Genomic DNA, 17,500 nt, shown 5'->3' with positions numbered 1-17,500 from the left:
CTGAGGCTGTGTTAAACCTCTTTGTAGAAGCATGGGATTTTAACAGTTAAACAGAAAGTCAAGTGATTCTGAACATTGTGTTTAATTAGTTCTTATTTCTGTCTGCTGTTTGGGTCAGTCCCTCCCCAGATCGAGGCAGGGGAATCGACGTTGCTCAGCTTCGGTGCCAGAGAGGAGAAAGTGAGGATCAACGGAACATTAACCCTGTCCTGCCTGGCCAAAGGCTTCCCTGAGCCCACCACCCAGTGGTTCAAAGATGGACAGGTGGGTGTCCATCTCTCTAAGTCCTCCCTGTGCAGTACTGAATGCTGTTGAGACGAGATGTCAGTGAGGGCTGTTGGTGTTCTGTTTCCTAGTTGCTGAGAGGAAGCTCCCATGCCGGTATCCATGCCGACGGTCACCTTCTCCACATAAGCTCTGCCATGCTGTCCCACGAGGGCCAGTACACCTGTGTGGTGACCAACACTGCCGGAGAGGATAAGAGGGACTTCCATGTCACCATTCAGGGTGTGTGTGTGCTTCAGGGTGTGTGTGTGCTTCAGGGTGTGTGTGTGCTTCAGGGTGTGTGTGTGCTTCAGGGTGTGTGTGTGCTTCAGGGTGTGTGTGTGTGCTTCAGGGTGTGTGTGTGCTTCAGGGTGTGTGTGTGTGCTTCAGGGCTGTTCAGAGACACGTCTGTCTGAGTTGTCTGTTTGTAATTGGGAGTCAGGTGGCTGAGCGGTTAGGGAATCGGGCTAGTAATCAGAAGGTTGCCGGTTCGATTCCTGGCAGTGCGAAATGATGTTGTGTCCTTGGGCAAGGCACTTCAGCCTACTTGCCTCGGGGGAATGTCCCTGTACTTACTGTAATTTGCACTGGATAAGAGCGTCTTCTAAATGACTAAAAAAGTTAAGTCAGTAAAGTAATTCCATACAACATGTCTGTGTCGGCCTGTGACTATGTTTCTATGTTTGTGTATTGACACATAATCCTCTCTCCAGTCCCTCCGGTCTTCCAGCGGGTGACCCCGGGGTCTGCAGCCTGGGGTCTGGGAGAGGAGGAGGAGGAGGAGGACACGGAGGAGGGGATGACGAAGAAGAGAGAGGTGGTCCTGGGTCATCCTGTCAGCCTGTCGTGCGAAAGCAACGCCATCCCCCCGCCTCGCCTCAGCTGGTACAGGGAGGGCCGCAAGCTCTCCTCCGCCGACGGAGTCGTACTACTTCCAGGTTAAAGGAACTCCTTCCTGTTTGCGAGCCCAATCGCATTCTGCCATGGTGTATTACAACATGGCTGCTTGACACGGAAGCTCACAGAGGGGGGTACCTTGTGGGGGGTGTGTGTGTGTGTGTGCGGGGACCTCAGGTGGACAGGTGCTGCAGATCTCCCGGGTGCAGAAGGAAGATTCTGGAAAGTACACCTGTCAGGCAGTCAATGAGGCCGGAGAGGACCGCATGACCTTTGACCTGGAGGTGCTGGGTAGGAACAGCGAAACATTTTCCTTCATTGACATTTCCATCATCTAGTTTACGCTTGTATTCAAAGCGAGACGATCACCCTCACCTCTAGTTTCTTTGTGTTTCGACTAGTTCCCCCCGTGATCACTGGGGGTCTGGACTCCTTCATGGAGGAGGTGGGGGCTGTGGTGAACACCACGGTGTCTCTGCTCTGTGAGGTGACGGGCCACCCGCCCCCTGCTGTGTCCTGGCTCAGGGACGGCCAGCCCGTACGCTCAGACACGCACCACCTCGTCAGCCAGGACGGCACACAGCTGCAGGTTAGGAAACCAAGAAGGGTGGGAATCTCTTGGTACCTCACGGTTCGATTCTTGGGGTCACGTTTCGATTAAGAATCGATTCACGATCTTTCCGAGATTTTTGGAAAGAAATCCCTAAACAAAAATCGATTCACATACATTTGTGAATCGATCTGAATTGCTAGCAGGCAGTTTTCCCCCACCTCTAGAAACCAACCAGTGTGTATATCCTAGTGTGTATATCCTAGTGTGTATATCCTAGTGTGTATATCCTAGTGTGTATATCCCAGTGTGTATATCCCAGTGTGTATATCCTAGTGTGTATATCCCAGTGTGTATATCCCAGTGTGTATATCCTAGTGTGTATATCCTAGTGTGTATATCCTAGTGTGTATATCCTAGTGTGTATATCCTAGTGTGTATATCCTAGTGTGTATATCCCAGTGTGTATATCCTAGTGTGTATATCCTAGTGTGTATATCCTAGTGTGTATATCCTAGTGTGTATATCCCAGTGTGTATATCCTAGTGTGTATATCCCAGTGTGTATATCCTAGTGTGTATATCCCAGTGTTTATATACCAGTATGTATATCCTAGTGTGTATGAGCTGGTGTGTGAATGAGCCTGTGTGCGTACGGCGTTGTGATGCTGCGGGGTGCGTGTCTTGTCAGATCCTCGGCGTGCAGGGGGCAGACATGGCGGGCTATGTGTGCGTGGCCGAGAACAAGGTGGGCACCATGGAGAAGCTCTTCAGCCTCACTGTGCAAGGTGAGACCCAGCCCTTCCTCTCCTCCTGACCACTCTACCCCCCCCCCCACCCCCCACCCCCCGCCGCCCTGTAGTGCAGGAGAGATCTGTTCTTATAGAGGCCTTTTCAGATTAGCGCCGCATTATTTCAGTTACTTGACCTCCTCTGGACTAGCATTCGCATTGTGAGCCGTTTTGGATTCGATGTAAGCGTGAATGCGGACGTGAGACGTGATGGAGAGGCCATGTTGTGCTGTGCAGTCCCTCCCAGCGTGGTGGGCCAGAGGGAGGAGGATGTGGGCGTGGTGGAGGGTCACATGGTGTCCCTGCTGTGCGACGTCCAGGCCTACCCTCCCCCTGAGATGACCTGGACCAGGGACGGAGAGCTGCTCCAGTTCAGCTCCGGCATACACATCCTACCGGGTCAGAGCCCACACAGCAACACACACCGCCAGACCACACCACACACACACTCTAACCCAGACCATACCACACACACACTCTAACCCAGACCACACCACACACACACTCTTACCCTGACTATAACACACACACACACTAACCCTGACCACAAACACACACACACTCTAACCCTAACCATGCCACACACACATCATAACCCACATTATCTGGATCTGGATTGGTGCCCTGTGTGGTGTTGGAACGTAGACCTCCTCCATGTGTGTCTGCAGGGGGCCAGATGCTGCAGCTGCCCAGGGCCAGACTCGAGGACGCAGGCCAGTACGTCTGCACCGCCACCAACCCCGCTGGGCAGGACCAGAGGAGCATCCTGCTCACTGTCTACGGTGAGACACCTGCTGGACACAGCTGTATACAGCTGCTGCTGGAGCTGAAAAGGAGCTGAGTTGATTCACTCTCCCCTCTCCTCTGTGATGTCATAGTGCTGCCCACACTGAAGCCCCGCCCAGCCTCTGAGTCAGAGGTCATGACCCCGCAGGTGGGCTCGTCCGTGACTCTGAGCTGTGAGGCCCGGGGCATCCCCGAGCCTGAGGTCACCTGGTACAGGAACGGACTCCAGCTGGCGCCCGGCAACGGGCTCAAGATGGACCATCACCGTCTGGAGATCTTAGGAGTTCAGGTACACACACACACCTACACACACACACACACACACACACACAGACAAGCACAGGTGTGATGACTGGATGTCTCTAGGTGGCTGATGGAGGAGTCTACACCTGCAAGGTATCCAACATGGCGGGCCAGGTGGACAGGACCTTCAGACTGACCGTGCATGGTGAGTCAGTCTGACCTTCTAGACGTGAGACATGCCCGCAGCTCCCGGGGGGCAGAACATTCTCAAGGTGTCCCTCTTCTTGGCTGCGTCCCCAGTTCCTCCAGGCCTGGAGGGGCCCACGCAGGAGAGCCTCACCCAGACCCTGGGCTCTCACGTCAGCCTGCTGTGCGAGGCCTCGGGGGTTCCTCTCCCCAGCGTCACCTGGCTCAAGGACGGCTCGCCCATCGGTGAGCGCACGTGACCAGAGCCTGTTCTTCAGCACGGCTGGGTCATGACACATGCATGTACAGTAATACAGTGTGCAAAGTGTCATCTTGAAGACCTACATGTGTGTGTGTGTGTATGTGTGTGTGTCATCCAGAGAGCAGTCTCCAGTGGCAGTGGGCCGTGCGAGGTAGCAGACTGGAGCTGGGGCCTCTCTCCCTGGCTCACGCTGGCACGTACACCTGCGTGGCCCAGAACAGCGAGGGAAGCACGCAGAAGGACTACGCCTTGGCAGTGCAAGGTCGTTACCTAGCTTCAGACGCTACTGAAATCCCCTCGTTTAGCGTGGGTTATGTGACGTTTGTTTGTTTTGTTTTTTTTCTGCCGCTCCAGTGTCTCCCACCATCCTGGAGTCCAGCCAGCCGTCGGACCTGAGCGCCCCCGTGGGAGAGCAGCTGACCCTGGAATGCCAGGTGACGGGGACCCCCCTCCCACAGCTCAGCTGGCTGAAGAACGGGCGCCCCCTGGAGGACTCCGACATCCAGCACATCGAGTACGTCCCTCCGCCCCCCTTCCTCACCGGACTCCACTGTGCCGTGTGAGGGGGTCAGGGTTCATGTGTGTGTGTGTGAGGGGTCAGGGTTCATGTGTGTGTGTGTGAGGGGTCAGGGTTCATGTGCGTGTGTGAGGGGTCAGGGTTGATGTGTGGGTGTGTGAGGGGTCAAGGTTGATGTGTGTGTGTGTGGGAGGGGTCAAGGTTGATGTGTGTGTGTGTGTGTGTGTGAAAGGGTGTCAAGGTTGATGTGTGTGTGTGTGGGGTCAGGGTTGATGTGTGTGTGTGGGGGTTCAGGGTTGATGTGTGTGTGTGGGGGTTCAGGGTTGATGTGTGTGTGTTCTGTGCTGCAGTACGAGTCCTGACGGCAGCACCCTCACCCTTCTGGACGTGCGGAGGGAGGACTCCGGGACCTACACCTGCCTGGCCGTCAGCCCTGCTGGACAGGAGAGCAAAATCTACACCCTCCTGGTCCTCGGTCAGTCCTCCATCACCCACCACAGCTTTAACCTCTCTGTTCATCCTCCATCACCCACCACAGCTTTAACCTCTCTGTTCATCCTCCATCACCCACCACAGCTTTAACCTCTCTGTTCATCCTCCATCACCCACCACAGCTTTAACCTCTCTGTTCATCCTCCATCACCCACCACAGCTTTAACCTCTCTGTTCATCCTCTGTACGGGGTCGGTGATGAGTGTCTTCACCCCCCCCCCCCCCCCCCCCGCAGTGCCTCCCTCTATCTCGGGGGAGACGAGCGTCCCCAGGGATGTTGTGACCCCCCAGGACAGCGTGGTGACCCTGGAGTGCCAGGCGGCAGGTCACCCCCCGCCCCAGATCAGCTGGCTGAAGGACGGCCGTCCCCTGCTCCTGTCCCCCCGCACACGCCTGCTGGCCTCCGACACGCTGCTCAGGTCCCACTCGCCAACGTGTTATCTGGCGGTACATTTTGACACGTGTCGTCTGACATGATGATGGTGTTTTGGGCTACACACTCAAGGCATGTGTGTGTGTGTCTGTGTCCAGGATCTCTCCAGTGCAGCTGTCAGACTCGGGGGTCTACACGTGTGTGGCTCGCAGTCGTGCTGGTCTGGCGGAGCTCAGCTACGACGTCCAGGTCCAAGGTACCTTCACCTTCCTCCACCTCTCTTCCTCCACCTCTCTCTCCTCTCTCCTCCTCTCTCTCCTCCCTCTCTCCACCTCTCTCTCCTCCCTCTCTCCACCTCTCTCTCCTTCCTCCTCCTCTCTCTCCTTCCTCCCTCCACCTCTCTCTCCTTCCTCCACCTCCACCCCCCCTCCCCCAGTCAGCCCTGTCCACCTCTCTTCCTCCACCTCTCTCTCCTCTCTCCTCCTCTCTCTCCTCCCTCTCTCCACCTCTCTCTCCTCCCTCTCTCCACCTCTCTCTCCTTCCTCCTCCTCTCTCTCCTTCCTCCCTCCACCTCTCTCTCCTTCCTCCACCTCCACCCCCCCTCCCCCAGTCAGCCCTGTCCTGAAGTGTCTCCCTCCGCCCCCCCTCCCCCAGTGCCCCCAGGCGTGGACCGCGTGGAGCCGGTGGAGCCGGTGACGGTGGTGCAGGGCTCGCTGGTGACGCTGACGTGCGAGGCGCGGGGCGTGCCCCCACCCTCGCTGGCCTGGCTGAAGGACGGCGGGCCGCTGGCCCTGCAGAGGAACCTGCTGCTGGACGGCCAGGAGACCAGGCTGCAGCTAGCCAGCGTGGCGCCCGCAGACGCCGGCCTCTACAGCTGCGTGGCCAGCAACCAGGCGGGCAGCAGTACCAAGAGCTTCAACCTCACCGTGCTGGGTACACACACACACATGCATTCATACACACACACACTGCATTTTGAGCCCTTTTTTTACGTTGACACCGAAGACGTAACCTTGTTGTGGTCTCAACACAGAGCCTCCGAAGATCTCCGTGTTGGGCTCGTCCCCTGAGGAGATGACCGTAGCGGTGGACAACACCCTGGAGCTGGAGTGTTCCGCGGAGGGCGTCCCGCCTCCTGCCCTGAGCTGGCTGAAGGATGGGCGCCCCCTGGAGGGCGTCGGGATAGTGCAGGAGGAGGGGCACTTCCTCAGGATAAGCAGCGTGAAGGTACGGGGGCCGGGAGCGCCTCCATGCTGGCTGTAACAGACGTCTGGTTGTGTCCTACGACAGTAATGTAGTCACGCTGTACTGCTGAGCTTGACCCGTCCCCCAGGTGAAGCTCTGCCTGTGTGTGTGTCTAGGTGGAGGACGCAGGTCTGTACACCTGTCTGGCCACCAGTCCTGCCGGAGAGGATGGGAGAAACCACTGGGTCCGTGTCCAAGGTGATAAACAGGATCCGCCCTCTCTTGATTCACCCACGTACAGCACCAGCTTGTTAAAGCTGTTAAAGCTCGTCTGTTTGTGTCTCCCTGTCCCAGCCCCCCCTACTCTCCTGGGCTCGAGTGACGTGAGGACCGTGTCCGTCCCAGCCAAGGGTCACCTGACGCTGGAGTGCCAGTCTGACAGCGACCCCCCTCCTGAGATTGAGTGGTACAAGGATGACGTCAAACTGCAGGTGAGAAGAAGGGGATATGAGGGAGGACAGAGAAGTCCTGACTATCTCAGGCCTCAGGTCTAAGGTCTCGGTTCCAGGTCTAGTTCGAAGGTTATATCTAGGTCTAAGTTATTTCTCAGTCGTCCTTTCTCTCTTGTCTCTCTCTCTCTCTCTCTCTCTCTCTCTCTCTCTCTCTCTCTCTCTCTCTCTCTCTCTCTCTCTCTCTCTCTCTCTCTCTCTCTCTCTCTCTCTCTCTCTCTCTCTCTGTGCATCCCTCCCCCCTTCCCCTCCTCCCTCCCCCCCCCCCTCCTCCAGCTGGGAGGTCGTGTGCAGCGCCTGGCGGGCGGTCAGTACCTGGAGATCCAGGACGTACGTTCCCAGGACAGCGGTCAGTACAGCTGTGTGGTCACCAACATGGCAGGGAGCACCAGCCTGTTCTTCACCGTCGAGGTCCTCTGTGAGTTACCACGACGAACACATCTTATTCATACATCACAGCATCATTTCATCAAATACTCACATATAATTATCGGACTATATCTCGTCTGGTGTGATTTGGAATGTCAACTCTAAACATCTGTAGCAAAGAATGTGAATAACAATCTCATCAAGATCTTGTCTGGTGATTGACTTCTCTTGACATCTGTATCATAGAATGTGAGTGGTAATAAAGACCTAATGTCTGGTCCCTCCAGTGGCTCCGGTCATCCGTGAGAGCAGCTCCGTGGTAACGGCCCACAGCGGGCAGGACGCCCTGCTGCCCTGCCAGGTGGAGGCAGGAGCCTCGGTGACGGTCACCTGGAGGAAAGATGGTCTCCCACTGGCCCCTAACAACAACAGGTAAACAAAGGTTTGTGTGTGTGGGTGTGTTTGTATGTGTGTGTACATGCATTCATGCATGTGTGTGTGTGTGTGTGTGTTGCAGGTACTCCCAGCTGTCAGAGGGCTCCCTGCGTGTCGATGAGGTCCGGTTGGGCGACGCCGGCCGGTACTACTGCACTGCCTCTAACCAGGCTGGTTCTGACCACCGTGGGACAGACCTGCGCGTGTTCGGTAAACACACTCTCACATGGCTGTCATGACTGCCCTTCCAAGCAAGAAAGCATGAACCGGCCATGTGGTCAAAACTGACTCACTGTAGGTTTTTGCTTTGCTTTGGCGTGGTTGAAATGGTTGAGGAAAAAAAAGGGTGATGATCAGCCGTAACCCCCACAAAAAAGTAAACACTTTGAAGCCGTTTCTCTCCTTTCCACTAAAGAGCACTCACCACCCTTCTGTTTGGAAGGGCAGTGCCTGCGTTGGTGCTAGATGCAGCATGTCCGTTTGCTGTGTTGACGTGTCTGTGTTTCCCTCTGCAGTGGGGCCCTCCATCAGTCCTGGGCCCTTTAACGTCACCGTGACAACCGGGCTGAGGGCCGTGCTGAGCTGTGAGACCACAGGAATCCCTGCTCCCACCGTCTCCTGGAAGAGGAACGGGACTCCCCTCAGCGTGGACCAGCAGCCCTCCACCTACAGGTAGAGAGAGCCGCACAGCTGGTGTCACCCTGGAACCACACCTGAAAAACAACCGTCACTAATGCTAGTTAGATGCTCCCGCGGTCCTTCTTCTTAAAGGGGCAGGCCCCCTTTTCAACAACACCAGACGGACGTAAACGATACGGTAATTTGTGTCGTGTTGCTATGCCGCTGTTGCTATAGGCTGCTCTCCTCTGGATCTCTGGTCCTTTCGGCGCCATCCAATCAGGACGAGGGATACTTCGAATGCACCGCGGCCAATGAGGTCGGAGAGGAGCGCAGGGTCATCGAGGTTATCCTGCAAGGTCAGTTTCGATGAGAAAGTTCCAGACAGACTTCTCCTCGGATGCGAAACACCGATGTTTTCACCGGATTTCAACCCTTTCTCTTCGTCTTCCAGTTCCTCCAACGATAGAAGATGACGTCACCACCGTCACAGCCGTCAAGATGTCCCCTGTGGTGCTGCCCTGCCAGGTCCAGGGCCGACCCCAGCCCACGGTCACCTGGACCAAGAGTGGCTCCAGGCTCGGTGCCCGCGGTGGCAGCTACCGAGTCCTGCCCACAGGTGAGACCTCCGGCTCAGTTATGGGATGGCAGGCTTGTGGCAGAGCTGTGCGTGAGAGGGATGTTGGGAGACAGTAATCATGTTTACACAGTGGCATGTGTTTCTGCAGTGCTGTGTGTCGTTCTGCAGTGCTGTGTGTGTTTCTGCAGTGCTGTGTGTTTCTGCAGTGCTGTGTGTTTCTGCAGTGCTGTGTGTGTTTCTGCAGTGCTGTGTGTCGTTCTGTAGTGCTGTGTGTGTTTATGTGGTGCTGTGTGTGTTTCTGCGGTGCTGTGTGTGTTTCTGCGGTGCTGTGTGTGTTTCTGCGGTGCTGTCAGTGCTGTGTGTGTGTGTGTTTCTATCCAGGAGTGTTGGAGATCATAGCTGCGGTGCCCAGCCACGCCGGCCGGTACACCTGCTCCGCTCGTAACCCCGCCGGAACGGCCCACAAGCACGTCACCCTCACCGTGCACGGTGGGTCCTGGTCGCCGTAGAGACATGGTTTGGGTTCAAAGGTCACGTTTAAATTTTGCGGCGTTTGTTGACCTTGTCTCTGACCTCCAGAACCCCCTGAGATCAGGCCCATGGCGGAGGAGGTACACGTAGTGTTGCATCATGGGACGGTCCTGCCTTGCGAAGCCCAGGGTTTGCCCCGTCCCACCATCACTTGGCAACGAGAAGGCGTTCCCATAGCAACCGGTGAGTGATTACCCCTCAGGTATAACCAGTCTGCAAGCTGTAGCAACACAGCATAGTAAGAATACAGTAAGGCTGTCAGAACCTCTCTGTAAGGTGTGTGGTGTTTGGGTCGGCAGGTCACAGATTGGCCCTGCTGTCTAACGGAGCTCTGAAGTTCTCCCGGGTCACGCTGGGCGACGCGGGCTCCTACCAGTGTCTGGCACAGAGCGAGGCTGGGTTAGCCGTGGGGAGGACTCTGCTGGTGCTGCAAGGTAACGTGGGATACACCAGGAGCAACTCCCATGGTCAGGAAACAGGAAGTATGTTGTCCTCCCCACACTGTTGTCCAGGTGCCTCCGTATGGAGTTAGATTAGTTTCATAATTCAGGTTCTCGCCCTGGATGACATTTAGTCATTTAGCAGACGCTCTTATCCAGAGCGACTTACAGTAAGTACCTGGACATTCTCCCCGAGGCAAGTAGGGTGAAGTGCCTTGCCCAAGGACACAACGTCATTTGGCACGGACGGGAATCGAACCAACAACCTTCTGATTAATAGCCCGACTCCATAACCGCTCAGCCATCTGACCCCCTTGTGTCCTGTCTGCGTCCCGCAGTGCCTCCCGTGCTGACGGTGCCCAGGGTGGAGTACTCGGCTGTGCTGGGCCAGGAGGCCAGCCTGGAGTGTGTGGCGGACGGCCAGCCCCTGCCTGTGGTGTCCTGGCACAAGAACCGCAAGCCTGTGGCAGACGGGGCACGCCTACGCGTGTTCGCTAACGGCACGCTAATGATTAGCGCCACGCAGCGTAGCGACGCAGGCCTGTACACCTGCTCTGCCAAGAACCTGGCGGGTAGAGCCAGCCACGACATGAGGCTAGACATACTGAGTGAGTACTGGTGCTGATGAGAGAGGAGAGGCTGAATGGAGGTTTGGATTGTTATTTGTAACATGAAAGAACTGATGGGACAAAGTAGCAATTCAGGATTCATTGTGCAAAACACAAACCTTTATGTTTTAGTTGATCCAATCTCTACTAATATTTTGATTGAATGATATCGAATTATCATTACGCCTTTCTTTCATAACACGCTGAACCTGTCTTTCAGTCCCGCCCATGATTCCCATTGGTCAGCAGGAGCTGTCAGTCATCCAGGGTTTCCAGGCGCTGTTGCCGTGCGCTGCACAGGGGTCCCCCGAGCCCCGGGTGTCCTGGGAGAAGGACGGCACCGCCGTGCCAAAGCTGCCAGGCAAATACACCGTCCTGCGCTCCGGAGAGCTCATCATCGAACGGGCTGAGGTCAGACACAGAGCAATTCTCCTCCTGTTATGTTTGGGGCTATCTCGTTGTTTATGATCATTGACCTTTGCACTTTTTGTAAAGCTCTCTCTTGGAAGTCGCTTTGGATAAAAGCGTCTGCTAAATGAATACATATAAATGTTATACTGTAAATATGTCTGTGGAGGTTGTGATGAGTGTTACAGTATACTGTAGTTTTGTCTGTGGAAGTTGTGATGGTTGTCTTCTTGCAGGTCCGGGACGCAGGTGTGTTCACCTGTGTGGCGACCAACACAGCCGGCACGGCCAGACAGGACACGCACCTGTCTGTGAACATGCGACCCGTGTTCAAAGAGCTTCCCGGGGATGTGACACTGAACAAAGGTCAGAGCCTGGCCTTGTCCTGCCACGCCCAGGGCACGCCCACTCCAGTCATCTCCTGGACAGCCAATAACAGCCCTTACTCAGGTATGGCACGGGCAGCATTGAGGACAGACGTAAACACACAGTCACTGTGGTGTTTCCTGGTGTAATTGTGGTGTTTCCTGGTGTAATTGTGGTGTTTCTGAGGGTAATTGTGGTGTTTCTGTGTGTAATTGTGGTGTTTCTGAGGGTAATTGTGGTGTTTCTGAGGGTAATTGTGGTGTTTCCTGGTGTAATTGTGGTGTTTCTGGGTTTAATTGTGGTGTTTCTGGGTGTTTCCTGGTGTGACAGGAGCCAGTGTGGACGAGGCTGGCCGGAGCGCTCTGCTCATAGAGAACGTGACCCTGAGCCACGCAGGAACCTACGTCTGTGTGGCGGAGAACCGCGTGGGTTCCATCCGGGCTCTCGCGTTCGTCCGCATCAGAGGTTAAAACATGCCACATCACAACAGACACTTTCCAACCACCAATCACAATAGTCTGTTTCTAGTGATCAGTCACAATTGAGTGCTGCTTTGAACGCGTGTGTGATATGTGTGTGATCTGTGTGTGTGATCTGTGTGTGTGTGTGTGATCTGTGTGTGTGTGTGTGATCTGTGTGTGTGTGTGTGATCTGTGTGTTTTCAGAGCCCCCCGTGCTGAAGGGAGAGGCCCACACCACCCAGACCGTTGCCCAGGGAGGAGCTGCCATGCTGGACTGCCCCGCCCAGGGGAGCCCCATCCCCTCCCTGCGCTGGCTCCGCGACGGCAGGCCCCTGCTGCGCTCGCTCCGCCTCCAGACCCTGCAGAACGGCTCTCTGATCATCTACAGCGTCTCGGTAAAGCCTGGAGCCCCACACACACTCCATCCACACTCCCTTCTCCTGACAAGGGCCTTCCCTCCAGGAAGTGAGGGTTGAAAAAAAAAGAAAAAAAAAAACTCTGATCCATGAACAGACTGTAGTGGAGCTGGCTGGTGGTAGGAGGATAAGAGGGGGGGGGGGGGTCAGATGTCTGAGCAGTTAGGGAATTGGGCTATTAATCAGAAGGTTGCCGGTTCGATTCCCGCCGTGCGAAAATGACGTTGTGTCCCTGGGAAAGGCACTCCACCCTACTTGCCTCGGGGGAATGTCCCTGTACTTACTGTAAGTCTCTCTGAATAAGAGCATCTGATAAATGACTAAATGTAAATAAGAGGATTGTTCTGAGTCAGTAATCGTCCATCTGCAGCCTCAGTCCCACAGGGTCACAGGGTGTAACTGGGCCGTCCTGTCCCAGTCTGAACTCAGATTAGCGGGGCTTCCGTCCCGGGAGCTAACAGCATTATCTGGAGAGGAGAAGCAGGGGGAGGCAGCTTCATAGGGCTGGTCTATCCTCTGTAACCTTGTTACCTCTCTAAAAGAAGCTTCGCCCTGCAGCTGAGAGTCCAGACAAAACAACTCTGCTTCCCAGAGTGCTCTAATGTGATACTTCCTCTGTCTGCAAGGACGGATGGGTTTTCTTTACAAGATAATTAAAATAGTTCTGCTGATTGTACATGGCTTTGGATGAAAGCGACTGCTAAATGAGTAACATGTCAATCTACTTCACTTACCCCTTTCCCTGGGAAAACATTCACTTTTAGCAATGAACAATTCCAGCATCTTCTTGCATCACCCTGACCCTGTGTTATCTTCGGGTCATTCTGAACCATCAGTCATTGTGACCCACCGTCGTATTGCGACAACTTTACCGCATACAAAAACAAAGTGAAGCTTTTTTTTTTTTACCTTCGGGCTGTCTCAGACCCCCCACATCGCGAAGGTTAAAAGAAAATGCTTTTTATTTGTTTTTGTATTGGGTAAAGTTGTCGCAACACAACAATGGTTCGTTGTGAACCTTTGGTTCATGTGACCCGAAGGCAACACAAGGGTTAGGGCTTGTGTGGGTGTTCTTTCCTGTGTTGCCCTCTCCTAACCGTGTTCCCTCTGCCTGCCTGTCAGAGTGGAGATGCAGGAGAGTACCAGTGTGTGGCTGAGAGCGAGGCAGGAGTGGCGGAAAGGACCATCACCCTCAGGGTGCAGAGTGAGTGTCAAAGATGAGATCACGCTTATCCAACACGGGAAACATTCGAGTACATCTGGAGAAGGACACTCTGAACAATGGCTTCTCTCTCACACCCTCTCTCCACCTCCTTCTCCCTTTCCTCCATTCCCCTCCTATCTGTCCCTATCTCTCTCCCTCTCCTTCTCCCTTTCCTCCATTCCCCTCTATCTGTCCCTATCTCTCTCCTTCTCCCTTTCCTCCATTCCCCTCTATCTGTCCCTATCTCTCTCCCTCTCCTTCTCCCTTTCCTCCATTCCCCTCTATCTGTCCCTATCTCTCTCCTTCTCCCTTTCCTCCATTCCCCTCCTATCTGTCCCTATCTCTCTCCATCTCCTTCTCCCTTTCCTCCATTCCCCTCTATCTGTCCCTATCTCTCTCCTTCTCCCTTTCCTCCATTCCCCTCCTATCTGTCCCTATCTCTCTCCCTCTCCTTCTCCCTTTCCTCCATTCCCCTCTATCTGTCCCTATCTCTCTCCTTCTCCCTTTCCTCCATTCCCCTCTATCTGTCCCTATCTCTCTCCCTCTCCTTCTCCCTTTCCTCCATTCCCCTCTATCTGTCCCTATCTCTCTCCCTCCCTTGCTCCTCTCCCTGTCCTGCCCTCTGTCTCTCTCTCCTTCCCCTCCTCCCTCCCTCTCTCTGTGACAGTAAACGGAGGTTACTCCAGCTGGGAGGAGTGGGGCCCGTGCAGCAGCACCTGTGGACGAGGGATCCAGGAGCGAATCAGGCTATGCAATAACCCTGAGCCAGCCAATGGGGGGCGGTCATGTGACGGGCCAAGTATGGACTCCAGGAAGTGCCAGTCTGGTCTCTGTCCAGGTACAGCTGTGGAGCTATGGAACAATACTGTTTTGTCGATCAGGATGCGATCCCTTCTCTGACTTGTGTCTCTGTGTTTGGTCTGTGTGTGTCCAGGGGAGGTACCCCGTAAGGCCAGGGGCAGCCTCATCGGCATGGTGAACGAGAGAGAGTTTGGGGTCTCCTTCCTGGAAGCTAACATCACCGACAACCTGGAGGAGGGCACCAGCTCTTTCCAGGCCCACCTGGACAACATTCCTCCCAGCGTGGGTGAGTAAGAACACAAGAACCGCAGAAGGGTTCACAGTAGGGGAACATGAATTCCTTCACCTGACGGAGGTTTCCGGATCTTCTCAAGCTTGTGTTGTTGGTGCTGCTGGGTTGCAGGGCCTCTGCTGCGGGTGCTGGTGTCGGTGTTTGCACCCGTCTACTGGAGCACGGTGCTGCAGACAGGAGCCTCCAGGAACGGCTACGCCCTCACACAAGGCCTGTTCAGACAGGAGTCCCAACTGGAGTTTGAGACGGGTGAGACAAGCGGCTCGACGAGGAACTCGCCTTCACTGGCTGCCTCCTGACAGGAACGAGCTGCCTCTGTACATGCTGCTGCTGTAGGGTCTTCCTGACGTGATGTGAAACTGGAACTGTGTTTGTGTGTTCACCAGGGGAGACTCTGCGTTTAACACATGTAGCCAGAGGTCTGGATTCCGAGGGAGCTCTCCTGATTGACATCGTCATCAACGGCTATGTCCCGCCCACTCTGTCTGCCTCCCACCTGAGTCTGCAGGTGTGTCACTGTTCTACAGGCCACACTCACCTCTGACCTCTGACCTGTGACCTCAAACCCCATGACCTGTCCGACCTACATCTCTGACCTTTGTCCTCTGACCTCCATACCTCTGTGCTCCTCTCCCTCGCCTCTCGCTGCAGGAGTTTGACGAGTCCTACGTGCAGACTGGCCCCGGCCAGCTGTACTCCTGGTCGTCCCAGACCCACCAGAGAGGGGGCCGGCCCCTGGCCCTGCGCTGCAACCACACCATCGTGTACGAGGGCCCCGAGGGCCGGGAGGAGCGCCTGGGGCCCCTCCTGCAGCTCCTCAAGGTGTCCAGCATGACGGCAGCCTACAGCAGGTTCACGCTCAGCCTGGACTTCCACATGACCGCCTCGCTGCTCATACCAGGTCTGGCTGGAAGTCGCGAGCCAGTTGATGCTAGTGAACTGCACTGCAGGACTGAATGCTTGTTGACTGAACATGGTGGTTTGTACCTGTAGGTGGCGATGGAGAGACTTGTCCGAAGGGTTTCGTTCTGGATACGGCCTCTTACTGTGCTGGTATGGGACCTACGCTTCTTATTCTGATGTATATTGACCGTGTGTGTATTTAGACAGTGAGAAAAAGGTTTGGAATATTTTTGGGGGTATAACCATAGTACTATTTTGTCTGAGTGTTATTAGTCATTTAGCAGATGCTCTTATCCAGAGCAACTTACAGTAAGTACAGGGACATTCCCCCCGAGGCAAGTAGGGTGAAGTGCCTTGCCCAAGGACACAATGTCATTTTTGCACGAACCGGCAACCTTCTGATTGATAGCCCGATTCCCTAACTGCTCAGCCACCTGACCCCTTGTTGTGATGTGCAGATGAGGACGAGTGTGCGGTCCAGTCTCCATGTTCTCACTCCTGCAACAACGTCATGGGCGGCTTCTCCTGCGCCTGTCCGTCAGGCTTCTCCCTCTCCCCGGAGACCAACACCTGCCAAGGTGAGGAACCTCACCCCCCTCCTGGGCACACCTCCACTGTCAGGCTGTCTGGGCACACCTCCACTGTCAGGCTGTCTGGGCACACCTCCACTGTCAGGCTGTCTGGGCACACCTCCACTGTCAGGCTGTCTGGGCACACCTCCACTGTCAGGCTGTCTGGGCACACCTCCACTGTCAGGCTGTCTGGGCACACCTCCACTGTCAGGCTGTCTGGGCACACCTCCACTGTCAGGCTGTCTGCCATAACATTTACATTCAGTCATTTAGCAGACTTACAGTAAGTACAGGGACATTCCCCCCGAGGCAAGTAGGGTGAAGTGCCTTTCCCAAGGACACAACGTCATTTCGCACTGCCTGGAATCGAACCGGCAACCTTCTGATTAATAGCCCGATTCCCTAACCGCTCAGCCATCCGACTCTTAACATTGACTAAACATGTACAAATACAAATAAAAATCGATTTGTATTCACTCTGACAGGGACAGATAACTTCAGATGAATTTGTTCGATTCGTCAGATTTAACCGCTGGTGTCGTGGGAAGGGCAGTAGCTATGTTTGAAGTGTGTGCACGTGTACTCTTGGTCTCCTGACCCTCTGTGGTCCACCTGCAGATATTGACGAGTGTGTCCAGGGAGTCCACATGTGCCACTACAACCAGCAGTGTGTGAACACGGTTGGCACCTACCGATGCCAGGCCAAGTGTGGCCCAGGCTTCAAACCCAGTGCCATCGGAACAAGCTGCGAAGGTCTGTCATCAGTAAAAAAACGAAAAACATCTTTCACTGTATAAGATCTGTCTCTGTGTGGGGGTTCTGATAATGCAGTCTAGTTTAGGTAGAGATTCAAATGTTTACTCAGTCGGGCACTGGAACATTACAAGATGTATGTAAGAGTAGCCCCCAAAATAACAAGGGCTTGTGCATTGACACTACTGGAGTGATCAGACTGTATTAGAAAGTGTAGAATAAACGTGTGTGTATATGTGTGTATGCCTGTGTGTGTATGTGTGTGTGTGTATGTGTGTGTGTATATATATGTGTGTATGTATGTGTGTGTGTTTCAGATGTGGATGAGTGCCAGGAGTCCTCTCTGTCCCCGTGTCAGCAGCAGTGTCTCAACACCCTGGGGTCTTACCGCTGCTCCTGTCACCCTGGTTACCAGCTGTCTGGACACCGCTGTCTGGGTCAGTCTCTCTGCCTCTCCTGCCTCTGTCAGTCTCCCTACCTCTGTCTGTCAGTCTCTCTGCCTCTCAGTCTCTCCTGCTTCTCTCAGTCTCTCTGCCTCTGTCAGTCTCTCTGCCTCTCAGTCTCTCCTGCTTCTCTCAGTCTCTCTGCCTCTGTCAGTCTCTCTGCCTCTCAGTCTCTCCTGCCTCTCTCAGTCTCTCTGCCTCTGTCAGTCTCTCTGCCTCTCAGTTTCTCCTGCCTCTCTCAGTCTC

The 17,500-nt window shown here is 54.8% G+C and overlaps 1 protein-coding gene across 1 annotated transcript in view; it reads left to right on the top strand.

Annotated features, from left to right (window-relative positions):
• Positions 1-17,500, top strand: part of hmcn2 (hemicentin 2) — a 50,224-nt gene that overhangs the window by 26,318 nt on the left and 6,406 nt on the right. The window contains exons 32-75 of the mRNA XM_062451952.1: positions 119-264; positions 357-507; positions 978-1,202; positions 1,339-1,452; positions 1,563-1,750; positions 2,402-2,498; positions 2,739-2,900; positions 3,170-3,283; positions 3,380-3,576; positions 3,654-3,735; positions 3,831-3,962; positions 4,097-4,240; positions 4,333-4,492; positions 4,846-4,970; positions 5,223-5,406; positions 5,519-5,616; positions 6,015-6,293; positions 6,394-6,587; positions 6,722-6,803; positions 6,900-7,036; positions 7,331-7,472; positions 7,711-7,855; positions 7,941-8,068; positions 8,374-8,530; positions 8,714-8,835; positions 8,931-9,095; positions 9,438-9,545; positions 9,636-9,770; positions 9,887-10,021; positions 10,366-10,635; positions 10,856-11,046; positions 11,280-11,493; positions 11,740-11,874; positions 12,075-12,265; positions 13,409-13,490; positions 14,158-14,328; positions 14,425-14,577; positions 14,695-14,832; positions 14,970-15,091; positions 15,235-15,484; positions 15,577-15,636; positions 15,945-16,064; positions 16,677-16,811; positions 17,129-17,248. Of these exons, the coding sequence (XP_062307936.1) occupies positions 119-264; positions 357-507; positions 978-1,202; positions 1,339-1,452; positions 1,563-1,750; positions 2,402-2,498; positions 2,739-2,900; positions 3,170-3,283; positions 3,380-3,576; positions 3,654-3,735; positions 3,831-3,962; positions 4,097-4,240; positions 4,333-4,492; positions 4,846-4,970; positions 5,223-5,406; positions 5,519-5,616; positions 6,015-6,293; positions 6,394-6,587; positions 6,722-6,803; positions 6,900-7,036; positions 7,331-7,472; positions 7,711-7,855; positions 7,941-8,068; positions 8,374-8,530; positions 8,714-8,835; positions 8,931-9,095; positions 9,438-9,545; positions 9,636-9,770; positions 9,887-10,021; positions 10,366-10,635; positions 10,856-11,046; positions 11,280-11,493; positions 11,740-11,874; positions 12,075-12,265; positions 13,409-13,490; positions 14,158-14,328; positions 14,425-14,577; positions 14,695-14,832; positions 14,970-15,091; positions 15,235-15,484; positions 15,577-15,636; positions 15,945-16,064; positions 16,677-16,811; positions 17,129-17,248 (6,600 nt within the window). The remainder of the gene's footprint in view (positions 1-118; positions 265-356; positions 508-977; positions 1,203-1,338; positions 1,453-1,562; positions 1,751-2,401; positions 2,499-2,738; positions 2,901-3,169; positions 3,284-3,379; positions 3,577-3,653; positions 3,736-3,830; positions 3,963-4,096; positions 4,241-4,332; positions 4,493-4,845; positions 4,971-5,222; positions 5,407-5,518; positions 5,617-6,014; positions 6,294-6,393; positions 6,588-6,721; positions 6,804-6,899; positions 7,037-7,330; positions 7,473-7,710; positions 7,856-7,940; positions 8,069-8,373; positions 8,531-8,713; positions 8,836-8,930; positions 9,096-9,437; positions 9,546-9,635; positions 9,771-9,886; positions 10,022-10,365; positions 10,636-10,855; positions 11,047-11,279; positions 11,494-11,739; positions 11,875-12,074; positions 12,266-13,408; positions 13,491-14,157; positions 14,329-14,424; positions 14,578-14,694; positions 14,833-14,969; positions 15,092-15,234; positions 15,485-15,576; positions 15,637-15,944; positions 16,065-16,676; positions 16,812-17,128; positions 17,249-17,500) is intronic.

This window comes from Osmerus eperlanus, chromosome 25, assembly GCF_963692335.1.
Source record: "Osmerus eperlanus chromosome 25, fOsmEpe2.1, whole genome shotgun sequence".
In the NCBI taxonomy this organism is placed as follows: Eukaryota; Metazoa; Chordata; class Actinopteri; order Osmeriformes; family Osmeridae; genus Osmerus; species Osmerus eperlanus.
Note: the sequence above shows the minus strand (reverse complement) of the source record. Positions and strands in the feature narration are given on the sequence as shown.